The 17,936-nt window shown below is 39.5% G+C and overlaps 1 protein-coding gene across 18 annotated transcripts in view; it reads right to left on the bottom strand.

Moving 5' to 3' along the window:
* Positions 1 to 17,936, bottom strand: part of epb41l3b (erythrocyte membrane protein band 4.1-like 3b) — a 66,747-nt gene that overhangs the window by 35,141 nt on the left and 13,670 nt on the right. For 7 of the 18 annotated variants that reach the window (XM_051953468.1, XM_051953470.1, XM_051953465.1 and 4 more), the window contains exons 1-3: positions 17,124 to 17,275; positions 8,191 to 8,387; positions 3,281 to 3,424 (exon numbers count right to left, since the gene is read on the bottom strand). In XM_051953468.1, the coding sequence (XP_051809428.1) occupies positions 3,281 to 3,424; positions 8,191 to 8,376 (330 nt within the window). In that variant the 5' untranslated portion in view covers positions 8,377 to 8,387; positions 17,124 to 17,275. Of the gene's footprint in view, positions 1 to 3,280; positions 3,425 to 8,190; positions 8,388 to 17,123; positions 17,279 to 17,936 lie in introns of those variants that run through there. The other 11 variants (XM_051953456.1, XM_051953460.1, XM_051953464.1 and 8 more) reach the window with 5 other exon arrangements.

Genomic DNA, 17,936 nt, shown 5'->3' with positions numbered 1-17,936 from the left:
GAATGCAGTCTAATCTGAAGTCAGTTCTAAGTATTCCTCATATAATGGCTGTCAGGGCTGGGACACAGTAAAGTGGGTTTTGGCTCCGACTGTCCTAGCAGGATGGCAGGATGGAGGGATTACAGGATGGGAAGCAAGGGGGACTGTTAGAACTAATACACACAAATTATTAAGTCTACATTTCATCAGTGTTTTTAAGAGACTCAATTTAATTCTAGAATAAAACCCTTGAGATGCATCATCACCTTTTTGAGGTGAACTCAATACATTGTCTAATAATTAGGAAGGTTGTTGAGAATGCAGTACACTATATTTACTGAGGTAATTAGGAAGTATAACTTGATGATAGAATAAGAATGTCTGTGTTCTTCAGTGGATAAAGTTTCAAAGTACAGACCTGAGAGGAAACCATTAAGTCAGATTTAGCTGTTGTCAGGTGATACTCCATTTATTTAAAGGTGAAAACTCCAGGTTTTACAAAGCAAGATCAGCGTATTTGTCTTAAGGAGTATTACCTCATCTCCTAAAAACATTGATATTGTCTTCTGTTGATCTGGATTAACTTAGTAAAGTCTGAAAAAGCAAGCTGATGCTGGTATCTCTTTGGCATTTAGACCTCACATCTTTTAATAGAAAGCCTGCCCTAATATAATTATTGAGTTCAAAGACATAAGAGATTTCCAGGCAAAGATGAGTCTATCCAAAAATGCTACTCAGTTGTATTATACTAAATCTAGGATCCAGTGTTCAGGAACTTGAGCCACACTAGGAAATAAAACTGATGGTTCTTTAGCAAGTCCCCTAATTTCCTGGGAAAACAGTAATAAATTAGTACACAATAGAGTACTAGTTTAAAATAATTGTCAGTTAATTTTCAAATGTAACTAGATTTCAGTGTCATGTTTGAAAGTTTGTCGGTTAGACAACGTGCTTATTATACATTCATACATGACAATAAGCTATAGTGCCTTTAGAGACAGTGTGAATCACTGAAGAGAAAAATCTCAACACTTAGTTAAATTTTAACGGTATCATGTTCTGTGAGTCTCATACAGCTAAAGCTTACAAAATACAAAGAACGCACAATGTTCTGAGTCTGTCTCAAGGGTAAGAAGTCCAGACTGACCTCCAATTCCCCCATTTCTAATGTCCTTAAAAAATCCCTCCAGTGTCACAGTGGGACATCCAGTAATCATGCCAACACACTGAGTCAATGACACTGATTCCCTCCAACAAATGCTCCCATTTCACAGTCAGAACACATCACCTCACCACCGAAACAGTCAGTTAATCCCTCTATTTAAAACCCCTGGTGAGGAGGAATCTGCTTTAAAAAAATGTCCAGAGAAGGGTCTTATTTGCTCATTCAGCCAGAGCATATTTTCCGAATCTTTCAACGTTTCACTTCTTACATTCTTGAAAAAAGGCTCAGCTGTGTTTTGTTGAAGAGGAAATGTGGAAAGCAAAATTTCAACTAAGTTAAAGAATCCGATTTATTCCTAAATTAATAATGCTCAAGCACAAAGAAAGACTGTCTGAAGGCAGAAAGCAGCTATTATGCTGTGACGGGGTTATTTCAGAATACTAAACAATCAATAGATTATCAGAGTAAGAGTTTCACTCAAAGTTACACAGTGCTCCTTTAGGAAAAAAATGATAAAGGAATATGACACTGTTGTAAAACAGGTGCGATTAAAAAAAACAAAACAAAACAAAAAAAAAACGACCTGATGCATGGTACAGATAGTCAAAAAGAAATCAGACAAAAAACATTGCATTCCTTTAATACACTGTCCATCCAAAAACATGATGACTCCATATACTACTTCATCCTTCCCTAATTTTAACCAATATGATTAACAACCAGGTCACGCTCTTTTTCTTTTCTTCCCAAAACATCCTATTTCCATATTCAGTTTTTCCACGTTATGATAAAAGACATACTACTGGGGTAGTGGGGCTGCAAGCTTCACATTTACAACACAAAGACACGTGTTTTCCACTGATTGCTGCCTCCTCCTATCTCAAAGGGTTTATTTCTGGATAGCAGATGAGCTTTGAAGTGAGAACTGAACATTTAAGAACTGGAATATTTTCTCTCTCAAGACCACAGAGAAGCTTTGGAGAAAAAAAAAAAAAAATCCCATAAGGCATAATGGAAATGTAAATCCTTGCTTCCTAGAAGGGATGTCAAAATAGCAGTTTTATTCTGTTAATAAAGCAGACCAAGGATGATAAAACTAACATCCACAGAGATAATGGGTGCAGCAGAAGGCTGATGGAATAAACTATTAAGTCATTCAGGTCCTTAGTATAATATCCTGATGCGACATGTCTTTGTTTTTATATATCTACATAATAAGTCAAGTTGCTACCCTAAAATCAACCATAATTTTGATGCTGTGTAAAATGAAAATCGATTGGTGCCACATGCTGCATTACTGACTTTAAATTAAGTCGTATGTCTCTATATGTAGCCCTGTGATAGACGTCCAGGGTGTCGCCTGACGTCAGCTGGGACAGACTCCTGTCCCGGTGCGACCTTACAGAGGATTAAGCAGTGTACAGATAATGCCTTGGTCCGAGCGCATTGATTGGCTGATGTTTTTCAGGTCCTGCCATGTCCACAGTTAATTTATTTATTTTTTTATTCTTTTAGAGACCATACATACAAATCCACTAAAGGTCAGTATATTCATCTTATGTAAATCAGACAAATTAAACAAAAAAAACACATCCTTCATAATGCCTTTAAGTGTGTAGATGGCCCCAAATTTCAGGATAACAGTTATCCAAATGCGTACTGTATTTATTTTTTATATCCCTTATTAATCCCACAAGGGGAAATTCTGATTTTCGCATATCCCCCCCCATAAAGACGACCACGGCCAGGTCCATGTAACTACGAAGCATCTCCCTGCCTCCCTCTCAACGCTGCACAGACCGTCCAGATAGCCAAGGCGAGTTGGCAAATGTGGATCAGAATCTTGAAAGGTAGCATGGCAACCTACATGTTGATAACAAAACCAAAGAGCTGGGTGTCTGAGATTGACAGCCGGAATTTGTCACTTTTGGACAAATTTATGCTGTTGTATTCATAATGCTAACCATGTGTGAGTCCAGGATGGGTTCATTTCTTTGTATAGAGTTAAATAACGTGGGGGTCTGGGAATGGCCGCTTACAAAATTTAACGTCACTCACCAAAAATGCATTAAAAGATTACCACTATTCTGTAGTAAAACGAAACAAAAAGAATTGCCACCATCTGCAGAGTCTCACCTCTACATTGAGCGTGTAGTCAGAACCGTCCAGCAGGGTGATTTTACACTGCATGATCTTCACTTTCTTGACTCCTCTCAAAGGAGACCTGGACAGACGACTGGTGGACGACCTGTGGGATACCAGATCCTCTTCTGCCTGTTCCTGGCAGAAAGAGAGAGAACAACGGTCACTGGACGGTATTGAGTTTATAACAACAAGAACAAATGCGCATATTTTGCACACGTTTGTGTACTGGGCCTGATTGTTAAACACCCTCAAACAGTGAGCGCTCTCTGTTTTTATTTAACTGAATTATTTTCATGCTGATCAAGACATTAATGCTCTTAGATTGAAAGTGTTCACAGAGCACGGTGGTGGAACAAGTTACCAAACAAAAAGACTAAAAGCCCAGCTCTTCACTGAACACATTTGCACTTGACAGACTGCCAAAATAAAAAATACTATTGGACTGCCTGTAGACACCACGATCCTATTATCACACTTGACCTTGCTCTATGGCTCTTATCCAGGTTGTTTTTTCCTGCTTAGATCCTTGCTAGTGTTGTAGCTACACTCAGAAGTACGTCGCTTTGGATGAAAGCATCTGCTAAATGAAATTGTAGAACAAATGAAAAATACCTTCTGCACACATTTCGCTACCCAAATGCCCATGACTGGCTCAACTGTTCATTGCTTAAAGTAGCTACCTCTAAAATCAACTAAAAGTAAAAAATAAAGATCTGGATCCTGACTGAATGTAATCAGTCCCACGAGGAGCAGCTGAGGGTGTACAGCCATTTTGTCTTAAAGAGAGAAAATCCAATTTTCCTCTTCACTGACATTTTTCTTCTTAATCAGAAAGTGGATTTAATTCCCCTTTTATTCTGGCAGAGAACATTCTATCACACTGTTCCTACAGCATCTACTGTAGCTCAGGTGTCCACAAATGTCCCTGTGGACTCATTCAGATGTAGTGCTCAACTGCAGAAGAAAATTGCAATTTCAGACATTTTAGGAAGGACTGTAATATAAATATATACATATAAATATATAGGCACAAAAGTTGGAGAATGGTAGAGCATGATCTGTGATTCTCAGTGTTGCTAAGGGCTGCTAGTTATAAAGACTACTGACATAGTTAAGCCAAATGAATAGCACTGAGTTCTGTAAGGAAGAAAACTTTAAAATATATTTTCATCCATTCCGGCAACCTGGCTCTGTTTCAGTCTCTGGGTTGGTCTCCTCACTCCAATCCCAGTAAAAACATCTCAGTCACTATTTGATGAACAGCAGTAGAAAGCTGTGCAGATGCAGATATTTTTGCTCCCAAGAGGAAAGTTTGTAAAAACCTCGATCACTCCACTTTTAGTACCAAAACTGTTGCTTTACTACTAAACAATAAGCAAAGATATTCCCATGTACAGATTAGGAAAGTGTCATACTTTCTGCATCTGTGAGTGCAGAAAGTATCTTCCTAAGTCTGCAAGAGTGTGGCCTAAATTTTGTATCAGTGCAGCGACAATGCCACAAGCGCAGTGGTGCATATGCTCGACAGTAGTGTGCACGTGTAAAATATGGACATGTGACCTAGGGCTGGGTGATACAGCTACAAATTCTATCACAATAACTAATTTTATATTGACTGATTGATTCGAAATTGTCCGTAGGTGTGAATGTGATTGTTTGTCTCTATGTGTAGCCCTGTGATAGACTGGTGACCTGTCCAGGTTGTCCCCTGCCTTCACTCTAAGTCAGCTGGGATAGACTCCAGCCCCCCCCCACCTCTACAGAGGATAAAGCGCTGCATATGTAATGAAGGGATATCCTAGGCAATGTGATACGGTACTGTGTGTGTGTCCTGTCCTTGTACTGTTGGATGTTTTGTCATATGGTATTGTTGCTGAGAAAGTCTCCATTATGGACTACATGTGGGTTGTTTCTTGAAATGTGGGTCATGTCTGGTGACTTGTTGCTGTACTCTTAAGGGTGGAAGCAGTTTAAGTTTTACAATAAGTCTGTTGTATTGCTACTACTCTAACCAATACCGCCTTTTGAAAAAGTAAGCTTTTATGGTTACTTTTTGAATAAGAAATGAGAAATAAGAAATAAATTAAGAACAGAATTAACCCGTTTAATCCCACAGGCAACAATTGTTGCCGCTCATTTTTCTTTGAATTTTTATTTTCTCAAAATGTTGTTTTGGCTTTGGACAGCTAATACTAGTTTTAAAATCAAAGTTGTCTCCTGTAAATTGCATCAATGTCCTGTAACTGGTGTGAATGGTCACATGACTAGGCCTCTTTCCTTTCTGCCTACACCGATGGAAGGAGATATCTGCTTCAAACTTGTACAAGAAGAATTTATTTAAATATCTTAATTAACAGATATAACTGTGTTATTTTGTACATACATTTTTAAAAGGGTCTACTACTGATATATAATCAGAATTGTATGCCTGTATGCATCTTTTGATCATAAGAAGATTAAACGTAAGCATGGCAACATTTGTTGCCGCTAGCATAATACATAGTCCAGTACATACTCAATACATAGTCCATCCAAAAAAACAGATTTTGTGACCTATGGAGGAACTGCAGCAGACAGCATGAAACAAACTAAAGCAGACCCAGTTGATTAACCCTCTCATATATCCTCCAACTCTAAGGGTGTTCACAAGATGCCATACACAAAACAGCTATCAATTGCATGAAAGCTTTATGTACACTCATTGTCTGGCCATGATGTTAGTGTTCAGTAAATAGTCAAAGCCACTGCCACAATGTGAATACATTTTATTTTTGTAAACTATGGTCACTTCTAATTTTGTAAGATCAAACACCGTCAGCTCTATGGTTATTTCACTGTTTTATGTGACTGTGAAATGCAGTAAATGCAATGTTGTCAATTTTAGTTCTCTTCAGTATGCATTGCCATGGTATCCTTATGTATCTTATAAAGTTGTGAACACACTTACAACCATGCCTAGTTATAATATATTACACTTAGTGTTATTCTTACTTTTTTAAAAAATGTGTAAATAGGTCAAACTGAAGAATTTGTGTATATTTAGACTATGCAGTTTCCCACCGGCAACAACTGTTGCTGAATATAAAACCTACATTTGCACTAACAAAACCAACATGAAATGAAAAAATGTATACATATTATGTGTTAGGGAGGTCTAAGGAGTAAAATACATGCACTTATTTTGAAGGGAAAAATTTGGGATTAAACAGGTTAAGACTGTTTCATTTTCTCCTCCACACTCAATAAAATGCAACATTCTTGAACAGCACTCTGCAACTGCTAGATTTTGAACAAGCCCCAATTTATATATTAGAATGCAAGAATTAAAACTTAAAACAAACAAAGTAATCGTTTACAGCAAAATGAAGAGCAATCTTTTGAGCTAATCACTTCATAGATTTTATTGTTGTGGGGAAAACAAGCTCAGAGCCCTGTGTACATTGTGTCACAGGTTCTACTCACTAAATAAAAAGTTGTGCATTGTGTTTCATTACATTGTTCATATCAGGATTCACTCTGTAGATGACTGTAATGTGCGACAAAACATTAAATTGCTGCTGATAAACTGTGACTCTGGGTGACAGTTCTGTTAGATCCTGATCGTCCCTTTCCCCATGTCAGTATAATTTCGGGTTGAGTCTAATTAATGAAGTAACTACTGTTGCTCTATGTGAAAATGCATCCTCTGTAGAGACACTTGTAGATCCTACTGCTGTCTGAGGCTGCGGGTTTGTAATAAACTACAAAGAAATAGTACCAAAGAGCAGGAAACCAAACTGCCATTCTTTAGATCAATACAGTGAGACCCGCTGTGGGATCATGGTCAAGATCTACTCCAAGTTTAAGATGTTAATTAAGATACCAGTGCTGCGGTTTCATGAGCAAATGAGCGCAACTCTCTCTCTTTGGAGAATCGCGTACAGTTCCTGCTGCTGTCTGATGCCGTATGAAGTAACTGAACTCCGAGCCAATTGCTCCAAACAGACCAAAAAAACACACTTCAGCTCCACATCTTGTGTGGAAAAAAAACTAGGACTACATTAATTATTGGTGAGTATCATGAATCTTTAAGCTGCTGGTGTCTGTTTTAATTGGAGAAAAGTTATTGTCATGGACATTTCATTTCGTTACCTAATAGATCTGAAATTGCATAGCAAAGTATATGAAAAGGGTGAATTGTGATTTTGGGACAGAAACTTTGTACTAAGTGTCACTGTGATGTTTTTGGGCACATATTTTGCTGTAATGTGGAAAAAATTCATCCTCAAAACACTTCACACAACTCAGAGTACCGCTGCTTGCGCATGTCTGTCCGGTAATGTGGCTGCTCAGTTCACACTTAATCGTGTTGTAATATGGAAATGATAGTAAGATTTCCGGCTACTTTTATGGATAAGTGACCAGAGTACGCATTCAGACATGCAGCCGACATGTTTAGCTGCGGTCAGATTAACGAACACAGTGGATATATGAAAGGGTAAATGTGCTTTTCTCCCCGTTTTCAAAATGAAGCATGAAGCACTGACTCAAAGACGACTTTTCTTTCAAACAAATGCCTCTGACACAGGGCTGTAATTGTCATGGCAGGCACTGAGGTCATGTGTCACTATTTTTCTCCCCCTCTGTATGCACTTCCATTTTCTTAACAAGGACACAATTCATTGAGGAGAGGGATGAATGGCGTGTAATGTTTTCTTCAGATTTAATGGGATGTGTAGTGTTTGAATTGGAAAACACAATACTTGATTCAATTGAGATATTTTACAGCTGTGGGAATAGTACATTTATAAAAAGTATATGAAAAGGAAAATTATGCTGGGTGACATTCCAGGGATCTTTCACTTCAATTCAATTTGCCACACAAGTGACAGCTGGATGCATGTGGCTAAGAGGAGGCTGACCTGCTCTTTCCTGGCTGGGGTGCTGTGTCCGGCTGCGGCTGGAAGCTGCTCCGGCTGGTTCTGTGGAGAGGTGGGTTCGGCTGCTGCCTGGCTGGGCTGGGATGCTGCTTTGCCTTTCCCCTTCTGTGTCTCCTTGTTCTCCTGCAGCTGCTTGGCCTCAGAGTCTGCGCCTGACTCAGTTGTCATGGTAAATCACACTGGAGTGCAAAAAAGAGAGAAAGGGAGGGAGGAAAACTCGATGACTCGGTGATGAAGTGATGTACTGCCACTTTTCAGGCCCAATGATAAGCTCCCCTTTGAAGTACATGTGGAGACATGGATATTGTTTGACAACATAAAAAAAAATAAAAGCAAGTGGCTTCGGTGCACCCAAGTTAATTTGTCAATAATCTCTCTGATGTCAGCAGCTGATAATGGAAAGCACGAGTGCATGTGCAACGCAATTTCAAACTCTAAAATACGAGTAAAATACACATTACAGTTTGAAAGTTTGGGGTCCCTTAGAAATGTCCTTATTTTTTAAGTACAAACAGTTTTTTCAATGAAGATAACAAGAAGTGAATCAGAAATCCAGTCTAGACATTGTTAATGTAGCTGATTTTTAATGGAATATCTCCATTGGGGTACAGAGGAACATTTCCAGCAACCATCACTCCTGTGTTCTAATGCTACATTGTGTTAGCCAATGATGCTGAAAGGCTAATAGATGATTAGAAAACCTTTGTGCAAATCTAGCGCATGAATGAAAGTGGCAGCTTTTATGGAAAACATGAAATTGTCAGGGTGACCCCAAAGTTTTGAATGGTAGTGCACGGAAAATATACATACTTGAATTTGACATTCTGGAAAGGTGGATTACATTTTTGTGTCACATACTGCTACAATTAATTATTTTTGCAACAGATTTTAGTTTTTTTGCTAAATTAATCATTTGGTTTTGAAATGCTTTGAAAATAGTGAGAAAAGTATGCAAGTCCAAGGTCATGTATTGGTTTTTCCAAAATCTTCTATATAATGATAAATGAATGAATTTAAAAAAAGAAAAGAACTTATAAGCTTCCCAGAAAAGAAGCTGATGTCAGTCAGTGTATTTGCAAATTTTTTTTGAATGCGCTAATTATTTTTGAGCTAATCAAATAACTCACTAATTGCTGCAGTTGTGCTCTCACCTTCTTGTAAAAGCATCTACTTATCAAGGAAAATGTAGTCAGCCCAATTAACAAAGCAATCACTAAAGCAATTAGCTCATTAATTCATCCCGAGTATTTTAAATTGCTGATTAAGACAAAATTAACTGAATAAATGAAATAATGAATTATTCATTTCACTAATTATTCAAATCAAACTGTTAAATATCTGTATCTTGCTCCAGTATGATGCTCTGCAGATTCTGCCACAATAAAACCAAGTCACTTTTTCTTTTTGACTTGTAGTTTCGACACTTGAACTCTGGGTAACTAGCTATAGGTTTACATTTATTTACATCTTATAGACTAAACAATAGGGCGTAACTATTTATCCTCACTATTGATTATCGACTACGTTGAGATCAAATGCTTATTTGGTCACAGTTCTGAGCAATACCATTATAGCCAACATAAGAAATCAATACACGGGACAAGACAATCCTCTGCATTTTCTCCTTATTGAAACAATTTACTAAACAACTGAAATAGTTTATTATTTTAGCATCAGCTCCGAAACAAGGAATTGTTTCAAAAACTAAATACTTGTATATTAAAGAAAATAATCAGAGTAAACCCACATTTCAGTGCAGGAATCCAGACTATCTGAGCTACCCCAGGACACATCTTTCATAGCATGACCTTCTCCTCCTGTGAAGAGCAGCATACCGGCAAGAGACACGGTCCCAAAGGCCTAAAACTGGTAATGAGAGGAAACATCGAGCGGCCAGTTTCGACAAACACAGATGACAGATAGGACAGATCGCACTGGGGCCTCTATGCTAACCGTAGCTACAGGCTTAGACACCGGGATGTGGTTTGGAGGGCGTTGTATATGTGTATGTGTGGGACAGCATACTGGGCCTCCTGCTGCAGATAGTCTGGGGTTTGTAGTACAGATGCCTGTCATTCTGCTGCTGGCCTGCTTCTCCCTGCGATCTATTTATAGGGCTATGTTTACTGCGAAGTGGGAGGATCTCTGACGTCCAGCCGTGGCCAAGGAGAGCAGCCTCTGGATAAACAAAGCCAACACTGGAGCCTGAGGTGATCCCCCAAAATGTTGACATGCTGAGCAAAAAAACTGCAACATCTTCATTGGAAAGCAGCAGCTCAAAAAAATAAAAAAATAGAGAGAGAAGCACAGCAAAACCAGAAGACACTCACTGGGTAGGAGTGATTATAATAAAGCGTCACAGGCTTTTTGGAGGTCAAGATATCTTACAAGCTATAATAGGAAACTTGTCTCAGAAAATTCGCAAAGGCTTTCTAGAAGACTAAATTTGGCCCACAAGTCCAATTCCAACTCCAAGTGTCTCGCTCTCAGAAGCACATAAGTATTCACAGCTGGGGTACGTGACCGAAACACGCCTCTGCGATGTGATGTTCAATGTGTTCATCTTATACTGAGATAATAACAGAAAACTTCAAAATACCAATATAACCATAGCGATAACTCTCTCTCTCTCTCTCTCTTTTGTATGTCAGTATCAAATTATTTGAACGGAAAGTTGACTGGAAGGGAAAAGTGTGGGAAGAAAAGGTGTACAAGCAACAGGGATGACTGCAGCTTCGAGAGGATTGTCAAGAAAGATTATTCAAGGACTTGAGAGAGCTTCATAAGAGTTGGACTGAAGCTGGTGTCAGTGTATAAAGAGCCACCAAGCACATATGTCTTCAGTAAAGAAGCTACAGCTGTCACATTCCTAATATCAAGACATTCTTCCACCAGAGATGTCAGGAGTTCTTATTTGGGCTGAGGAGAAAAACAACTGGACTGTTGTTCAGTAGTCCAAAATCCTCTCTTCAAATAAATGCAAGTTTTGCATTTCATTTGGAATTTAAGGTCCTAGAGTGTGGAGGAAGAGAGGAGAGACACAGAATCCAAAGTGTTTGAAGTCCAGAGTGAAGTTCCCACTGTCATATCATCTGCTGGTGTTGGTCCACTGTGTTTTATCAAGTCCAGAGTAAACAAAGATTCCAGCAGGAGACTTTAGAGCACTTCGCCTTCAACTGCTGACAAGCTTTATGGAGATGCTGCTTTCCCTTTCAAACAAGACTTATCACCTGCTCACAGAGCCAAAACTACCACCAAATGGTTTGTTGATCATATTACTGTGCTTGATTGGCCAGGCAACTATTGAGTGTATAAATAAACATACTTTTCAGAAGTTGGACGTTTCTGTACTGTAAATCCTCTATTTGGAGTGTAGGTTTGAAGCTCCAAAGGTCACTGAATGCGACATGCTGATCAAAGTCTTTTCAAGTCTAGTAACTGCTGATGATATAAAAAAGCAGATAAAGATGACCACATCTAGATTACAGCTCTCAGTAGCAACGACGTGAATGAAGCAATGAAGTCACAAGATCCAAATTCCAACCGTGGCTTTAAAAAATGTGGAGATAAGCAAATTATAAAAGACCACTAAGCGGCTCAGTAATCAGCTGACAGGAGGATGGCCGCACACAGCTAACCTTTGCATCTCGTAACCCCCTATGAAACAGGAACTATAGTAGGAGGGGAGGAAGGGAACATCTTAGCACCATAGAAACAGGGGAAGAATACGTTCAGTCACTGGTGACAGGCACTCTTTACAAGACCACACAACAGTTCACACAGTAGCCTTGTGTGTGGCCCGCCATGTACTGACACATACTTTTTTGCATTCATAAAGCTGTATTCACAACTTATTTAATAGCTTGGATTACTGCTTGACACGGGAGCAGATGACTGCACCAATATAGGCTCATCATATTGAGCATAAGAATTACATAAAGACAAAATAATATGTTTCAACAGATCAACAAGTGTTACTTCTGCTTGTGTGGTGTTTAATCTTGCTTGACAGAGATTCAACAACTCAGGTTAACAAAGCTTTAACTTGAACAGCTAGTGTTTGGTAAGTTTTTACCAGGAAAAGAGACGGGGTTTATCAATTATTCATCAACTCCAAAATCTTTTAAATCCCTTACTAAATTGTATAGGTTTACATTCAACAAGTAACTGAAGGGTAAACCACCGCAACCCAAATATATCTTACCACCACCTCCTGGCTAAAAAAGTAAAACGACTACCATGTTCACAATGTGTACCTCCAATCTAAAAATGAGAAGCTGCTACCTTTAGGTTTTTCATTGCTCTCTGATGATAGAAATGTGTGAGGAGATAAGGTTTGATAAGAGAGTTGTTGCATCATAACTAAATAAATGTGTATATTACAGACTGGGAACTGGATCTAAATCGGAGCAGCTATTGTAACTCAGCAAAGAGAAGTTTTACTCATGCGTTTACAGCATCAGAAAATTCTAAGGAAGAACTCGACACCTTTTTCCTCCTGTCACATTATTCCTCATTGCAGCATAAAGTTCTGCACCTAATTGAAACAGCAAAACCATGACTAGAAGTAAAGACAATTAAATTTTCCTCTCCCGCCGTATGACACAGTTAAAATGACAGAAATCACAAAAAAGAAAAAGACAAAAATTTCAATTCTTTCAATCAACACATACTATATTTATCCAAGAGCCCACCAGGAAAAAAAATTGACATTTTTCAGTATTGTCAATACTGGAAACAATGATGATTCTTCATACTACATTAGACATTTACCATTCATATTTTTGTATTTGTCTTCATACTTGTCCCTGTCTATCCTGTTCAATGCAGTAGGTTTTCATGTCCACTGTATAAGAGCAGCTGAGGCTTATCAGCATGTAGCTACATTACATATTTGATCACAGAGACTAAATACTGTGGTACTGGCCATGCATGCAAACCTCCCTTTCAAGGTCCATTTATGACTGTAATGCACCCTGTTGGACAGTGGCCTGTCCACACAGAGTCACACACTCGTATACGGGAAGATCAGGGATGGCCATCTGTGCTGAGTACCATTAGCCAGAGTAAACCACAGCTGGGCCCATCCCTGACACTTCTGCCCCCACACCCAAAACCCCCTTAGCAACTTGTGGAGGTTACATGGAGAGGGATAGCTGGCATATTTTGACACGTCAAAACCCATCCCAACCAGGCCTGTGGTATATGCAATGCATCTCGTGCCTGGCCACAGGGCTGACAGCTGTCACACACAAACCCAGTTACTGTAACAGGATACCATGTAACTGGTTTGGCCGCTCAAATAAGACACCTCTACTGAAGGGTTACAGCTACCCCAAAACAACTAAATTATTGCTACGTTTTTCCAAGAATGTGATTTCCAATAGCTATTGTCGTTCAGCAATTACATTAGTTCTGAGGCATACAGAGGTTAACGACAATTTTTTCCAGGCAAAATATCTGGGTACCATCTTTCATATCAATGTGAGAATTAGCTGCTTATGCTTATCTTAAGTTGTGATTTTTTAAAATCTTTTAGATGATTTTATTGTTGTTCAATAAAAACAAGGAATCTGAAGATATACAACGGCTAAATGCCTTGAATAGTTGAATAGTTAGATGAATGTTAATAAGTTAATAGAATGGGTAGAGCTAAAATGTAGCTGTATTAGACCTCAAGGGAGATGACAAGAATTCAGGCCATAATGTCTTCACCTGAACGAAAGGTTCACCAAAACTACTGAAAAGGTCCGGGTCAAGCAAAAAATGTATGAAATTGTAGAAACCATTCAAATCATCATGCAAGCACCCTCAAAAGACCTAAAAAAGGGTGTTTGCACATTTGATTTTTTAATTCAAAATTCCTTAGGTTAGACTCTCACAGACCCAACTGACACTCTGTAACCCCACAGCAGAACCTGGCATTGGGAGACCAGTCACATGAAGGTGACTCCAAGCAGAGAGCATTTTTTGCTGAAGAGGCTATAAATCTTGTCAGCATGCAGCATTTACATTCTTAGCATTACTGTCTGTAGCAGAGAAGCATTCAGGGAGTCAACAGAAATCCCAACTAACTTATTGTTATATCATCTTGACTGTACACTTTGGTACCAACATGCGGTTGTTGATTGTGCAATTACTTCAGGTCGGGGTTGGTTTTGCTAAAAGCCTAGCAAAAGCATCTCCCAACGCGTCTGGTGGAATAAAGGCAATACATGTTGGAGTAACTCTCAGTCCAGTTGTATTGCTCGTTTGATGGAGGAGAAATCCTTTGTTAATGTAAAAGATTACAACTAAATCTCTGTATATTGTGGAGGAGCTAATTTTTAAATTGCTTTTAAAGTGGCTGAAGGGATTAAGCATTTTATAAGATTAGCTTCAGGTAATCAGTAAATCAGCTGTGACTTCGTGGCTAATAACGTCTGAGGGTTAAAGTGACCATTTGGGTTGGTTCCCTGAGCTGGGACAAGTCTAAAGCAGCCTTGTATTTAATTCTGTTGGATTATTTTTATGCTCACTTGGCAATACTCCAGTCTTGATGTTAAGACTTTAGCATAGGCTGGAAAAAATGATTTAAACTCAACAAAAAACAAGAAAAGCGCTCAGAGAGGGCAGTACTCTGCCAAGGCTGCTCTGCTGTTGGATGATTTCTGATGAGTGAAATCTTTTTTAAAAATTTGTGGTCCACATCGGTCGATTTGTAGTAAGATTACAATCATGTGATTGTCAGCAGGCAGCTGACGTAGTGTTCACTTGTTGTCATAGTTACAGTGACACTGTGACACATGTAACCTCTCGCAATGATACAGAAATCTTTCACAAATCCGTGGCTCCAGACAAAAAGCCGCATCACTGCTAAAATCTAATCAATTGGTCCTTGTGTCATTTCTGACCTTTCCTAAAAATTTCATCAAAATCCGTCTATTTTTCAGTTATGTTGCTAACAGACAGACAAACCAATGCCAGTCATCACACAACCCTGTCAAGGAACATGGTGGAGTTGTGCGACGGATTTATAAAAATGTGCCGATTTAAAATGTTTACCTTGATATAAAATCCCATTCAGCATCTTGAGGTATTCCAGTTACCTAATTATATATTTGGGGTGTTTCCTCACTTGATCCAAGTGTCTAAGGTTGGAGCCTGGTGCTGTGCACATTGTATAGCTGTGTGAAAAAAATGAGTGGGGGTAAAACAATAAATCTGAATTCATTGTTTACCAGCATAAAGCTACAGCATTTCTTTATATGTCATGTGGTGTCATAGAGCTTACTAATATACACTACCATTCAAAAGTTTGGGGTCACTTAGAAATGTCCTTATTTTTGAAAGGAAATGATGGTTTTTCGATGAAGACAACACTAAATTAATCAGAAATACAGTCTAGACAATGTCCATCCACCCATCCTCTATACACCGCTTTATCCTCACTAGGGTCGCGGGGGAGCTGGAGCCTATCCCAGCTGACTCGGGCGAAGGCAGGGGACACCCTGGACAGGTCGCCAGTCTGTCACAGGGTTACATATACAGACAAACAATCACACTAACATTCACACCTATGGGCAATTTAGAGTGATCAATTAACCTCAGCATATTTTTGGACTGTGGGAGGAAGGCGGAGTGTCCGGAGAAAACCCACACATGCACAGAGAGAACATGCAAACTCCATGCAGAAAGATCCAAGGCCGGGATTTGAACCTGGGATCTTCTTGCTGCAAGGCAAAAGTGCTAACCACTGTGCAGTCTTCGGTCTAGACAATGTTCATATGGTAAATGACTTCTAGCTGGAAAAAGCTGATTTTTAATGGAATATCTGCATGGGGGTACAAAAGCCATTTCCAGCAACCATCACTCCTGTATTCTAATGCTATATTGTGTTAGCTAATCGTGCTGAAAGGCTAACTGATGATTAGAGAACCCTTGTGCAGTTATGGCAGCACATGAATAAAAGTGCGAGTTTCGATGAAAAACATGAAATTGTCTGGGTGACATCAAGTTTTTGAATGGAAGTGTATTTTAAGAGATGTTAGCATTTTTTATTTAATTTTTGGTAATGTGGAAGCAAAAGACATCTACCTCCATATTCCAACACAATGCAAACAAGAGCTGTGGCCAGATGTGCACTCTCTCTCTTTCTATGAAACCTCATAAACAAGGCCCACAATGTTTCTGCCTCTCAGTGCTACTGCAGCAGTAGCTTACTGTGCATCTTAATCAAATTGTCATGTCAGACTCCAGCCTTGCATGCCTGCAAGGATGGACGGCTGCTAAAAGAGGATCCAGGCCGTGTCATCCTGCCCTGACCACGCCCACCGCACTGCAGATCAAAAACACCCACGTCTGTCGTCTTAGCGTCCGCTAATGGAGCACTTTTAATCCATTCATCGTCCACAAATGTAACCGTGTCTGCCGGTGACTCAGCGCTGTCCTACACTCCTGTACAACGCGGTGAATTAGAGGTCGGGAAAGCATTTCTATCGTGTTGTTTCACCAGTTTTCCAGCCTCGAAAGTAAAACACGTTAGCCCCCTGCTCCTTTAACATATTCATCCAAGCCTTGACTTCAGCAATCAAATAGCCACAGCTGGAAGCAGCCCATTCACAGAGAAACCACATTTCGCCATTATGTTACGCACGGAAAGGCTACCAGGCTAAACCAGAGCGGCATAAAAAGGAACTTATGACCCGTGTTTCTAACGCGCTTGTCCACTCGACTTTTTTCCGCCAGAGTGAATACAGTAAAAGTGCATTTCAATGTTAATCGTCTGTCATCGGCCGCACGGCGACGTGGTGGTCGGACGGTCAGAATATGGCAAGAGAAGAGGGAATACAGAGAACTGTGCGACATGAAAAGCTCTGCTAAGAAAGCCTCGACGTAAGGTTAGTAAAGAGAAGCAGCAAAAATAGGGTTATTACCAGTCAAACCGTCCTCCTACAGCTGGGTGTGCGAGTTGCATTCGTAGTGGGCTTGTGTTTCCTGACAGCGGTGCTACTCTGCTGCAGTTCCCCTCTCACTGGCCTATCAGACACACTGAGCAGCTCACAGTAGAATTGTGGGATATGAGGACAGCCGGGCATTATTTCAGCAGCACACCCCAACAGACACACACACACACACACACACACACACACACACACACACACACACACACACACACACACACACACACACACACACACACACACACACACACAAACACTCACGCACAGTGGTGCAATTAATGGCACGAGTTTTGTTTTTTGGTGGGTGAAGGCTGTGAAAGTCGAGCCTATTTATGGAAATGTAATTAAATGAAACTGAATCAGTCGAAGTACATTTACTCAAGTCATTAGGTACACTTCTGTGGTATTTCTACTCAACATGCTGGTCTAGATGACTATACAGTTAGACCTAAGTTATTCGGAGGCATGTCACATCGTAAAAGAAGCTTTACAAGTCTACATTTCTACATTTCTACAATTTAGCAGATTGGATTTTCTCTCTTTAAGACAAAATGGCTGTACACCCTCAGTTCTTCCAAGTGGGAACCAAATACATTCAGTCAAGGTCCAGATCTCTATTTTTACTTTTAGTTTGATTTTACAGATAACTACTTTAAGCAATGAACAGCTGAGCCAGTCATGGGCATTTGGGTAACGAAATGTGTGCAGAAGGTATTTTTCATTTGTGCTACAATTTCATTTGGCAGACACTTTTATCCAAAGTGATGTACATCTGAGAGTAGATGC

The sequence above is a fragment of the Acanthochromis polyacanthus genome, chromosome 9, assembly GCF_021347895.1.
Source record: "Acanthochromis polyacanthus isolate Apoly-LR-REF ecotype Palm Island chromosome 9, KAUST_Apoly_ChrSc, whole genome shotgun sequence".
NCBI classification, from domain to species: domain Eukaryota; kingdom Metazoa; phylum Chordata; class Actinopteri; family Pomacentridae; genus Acanthochromis; species Acanthochromis polyacanthus.
This window is presented reverse-complemented; position numbering and strand designations above follow the sequence as displayed.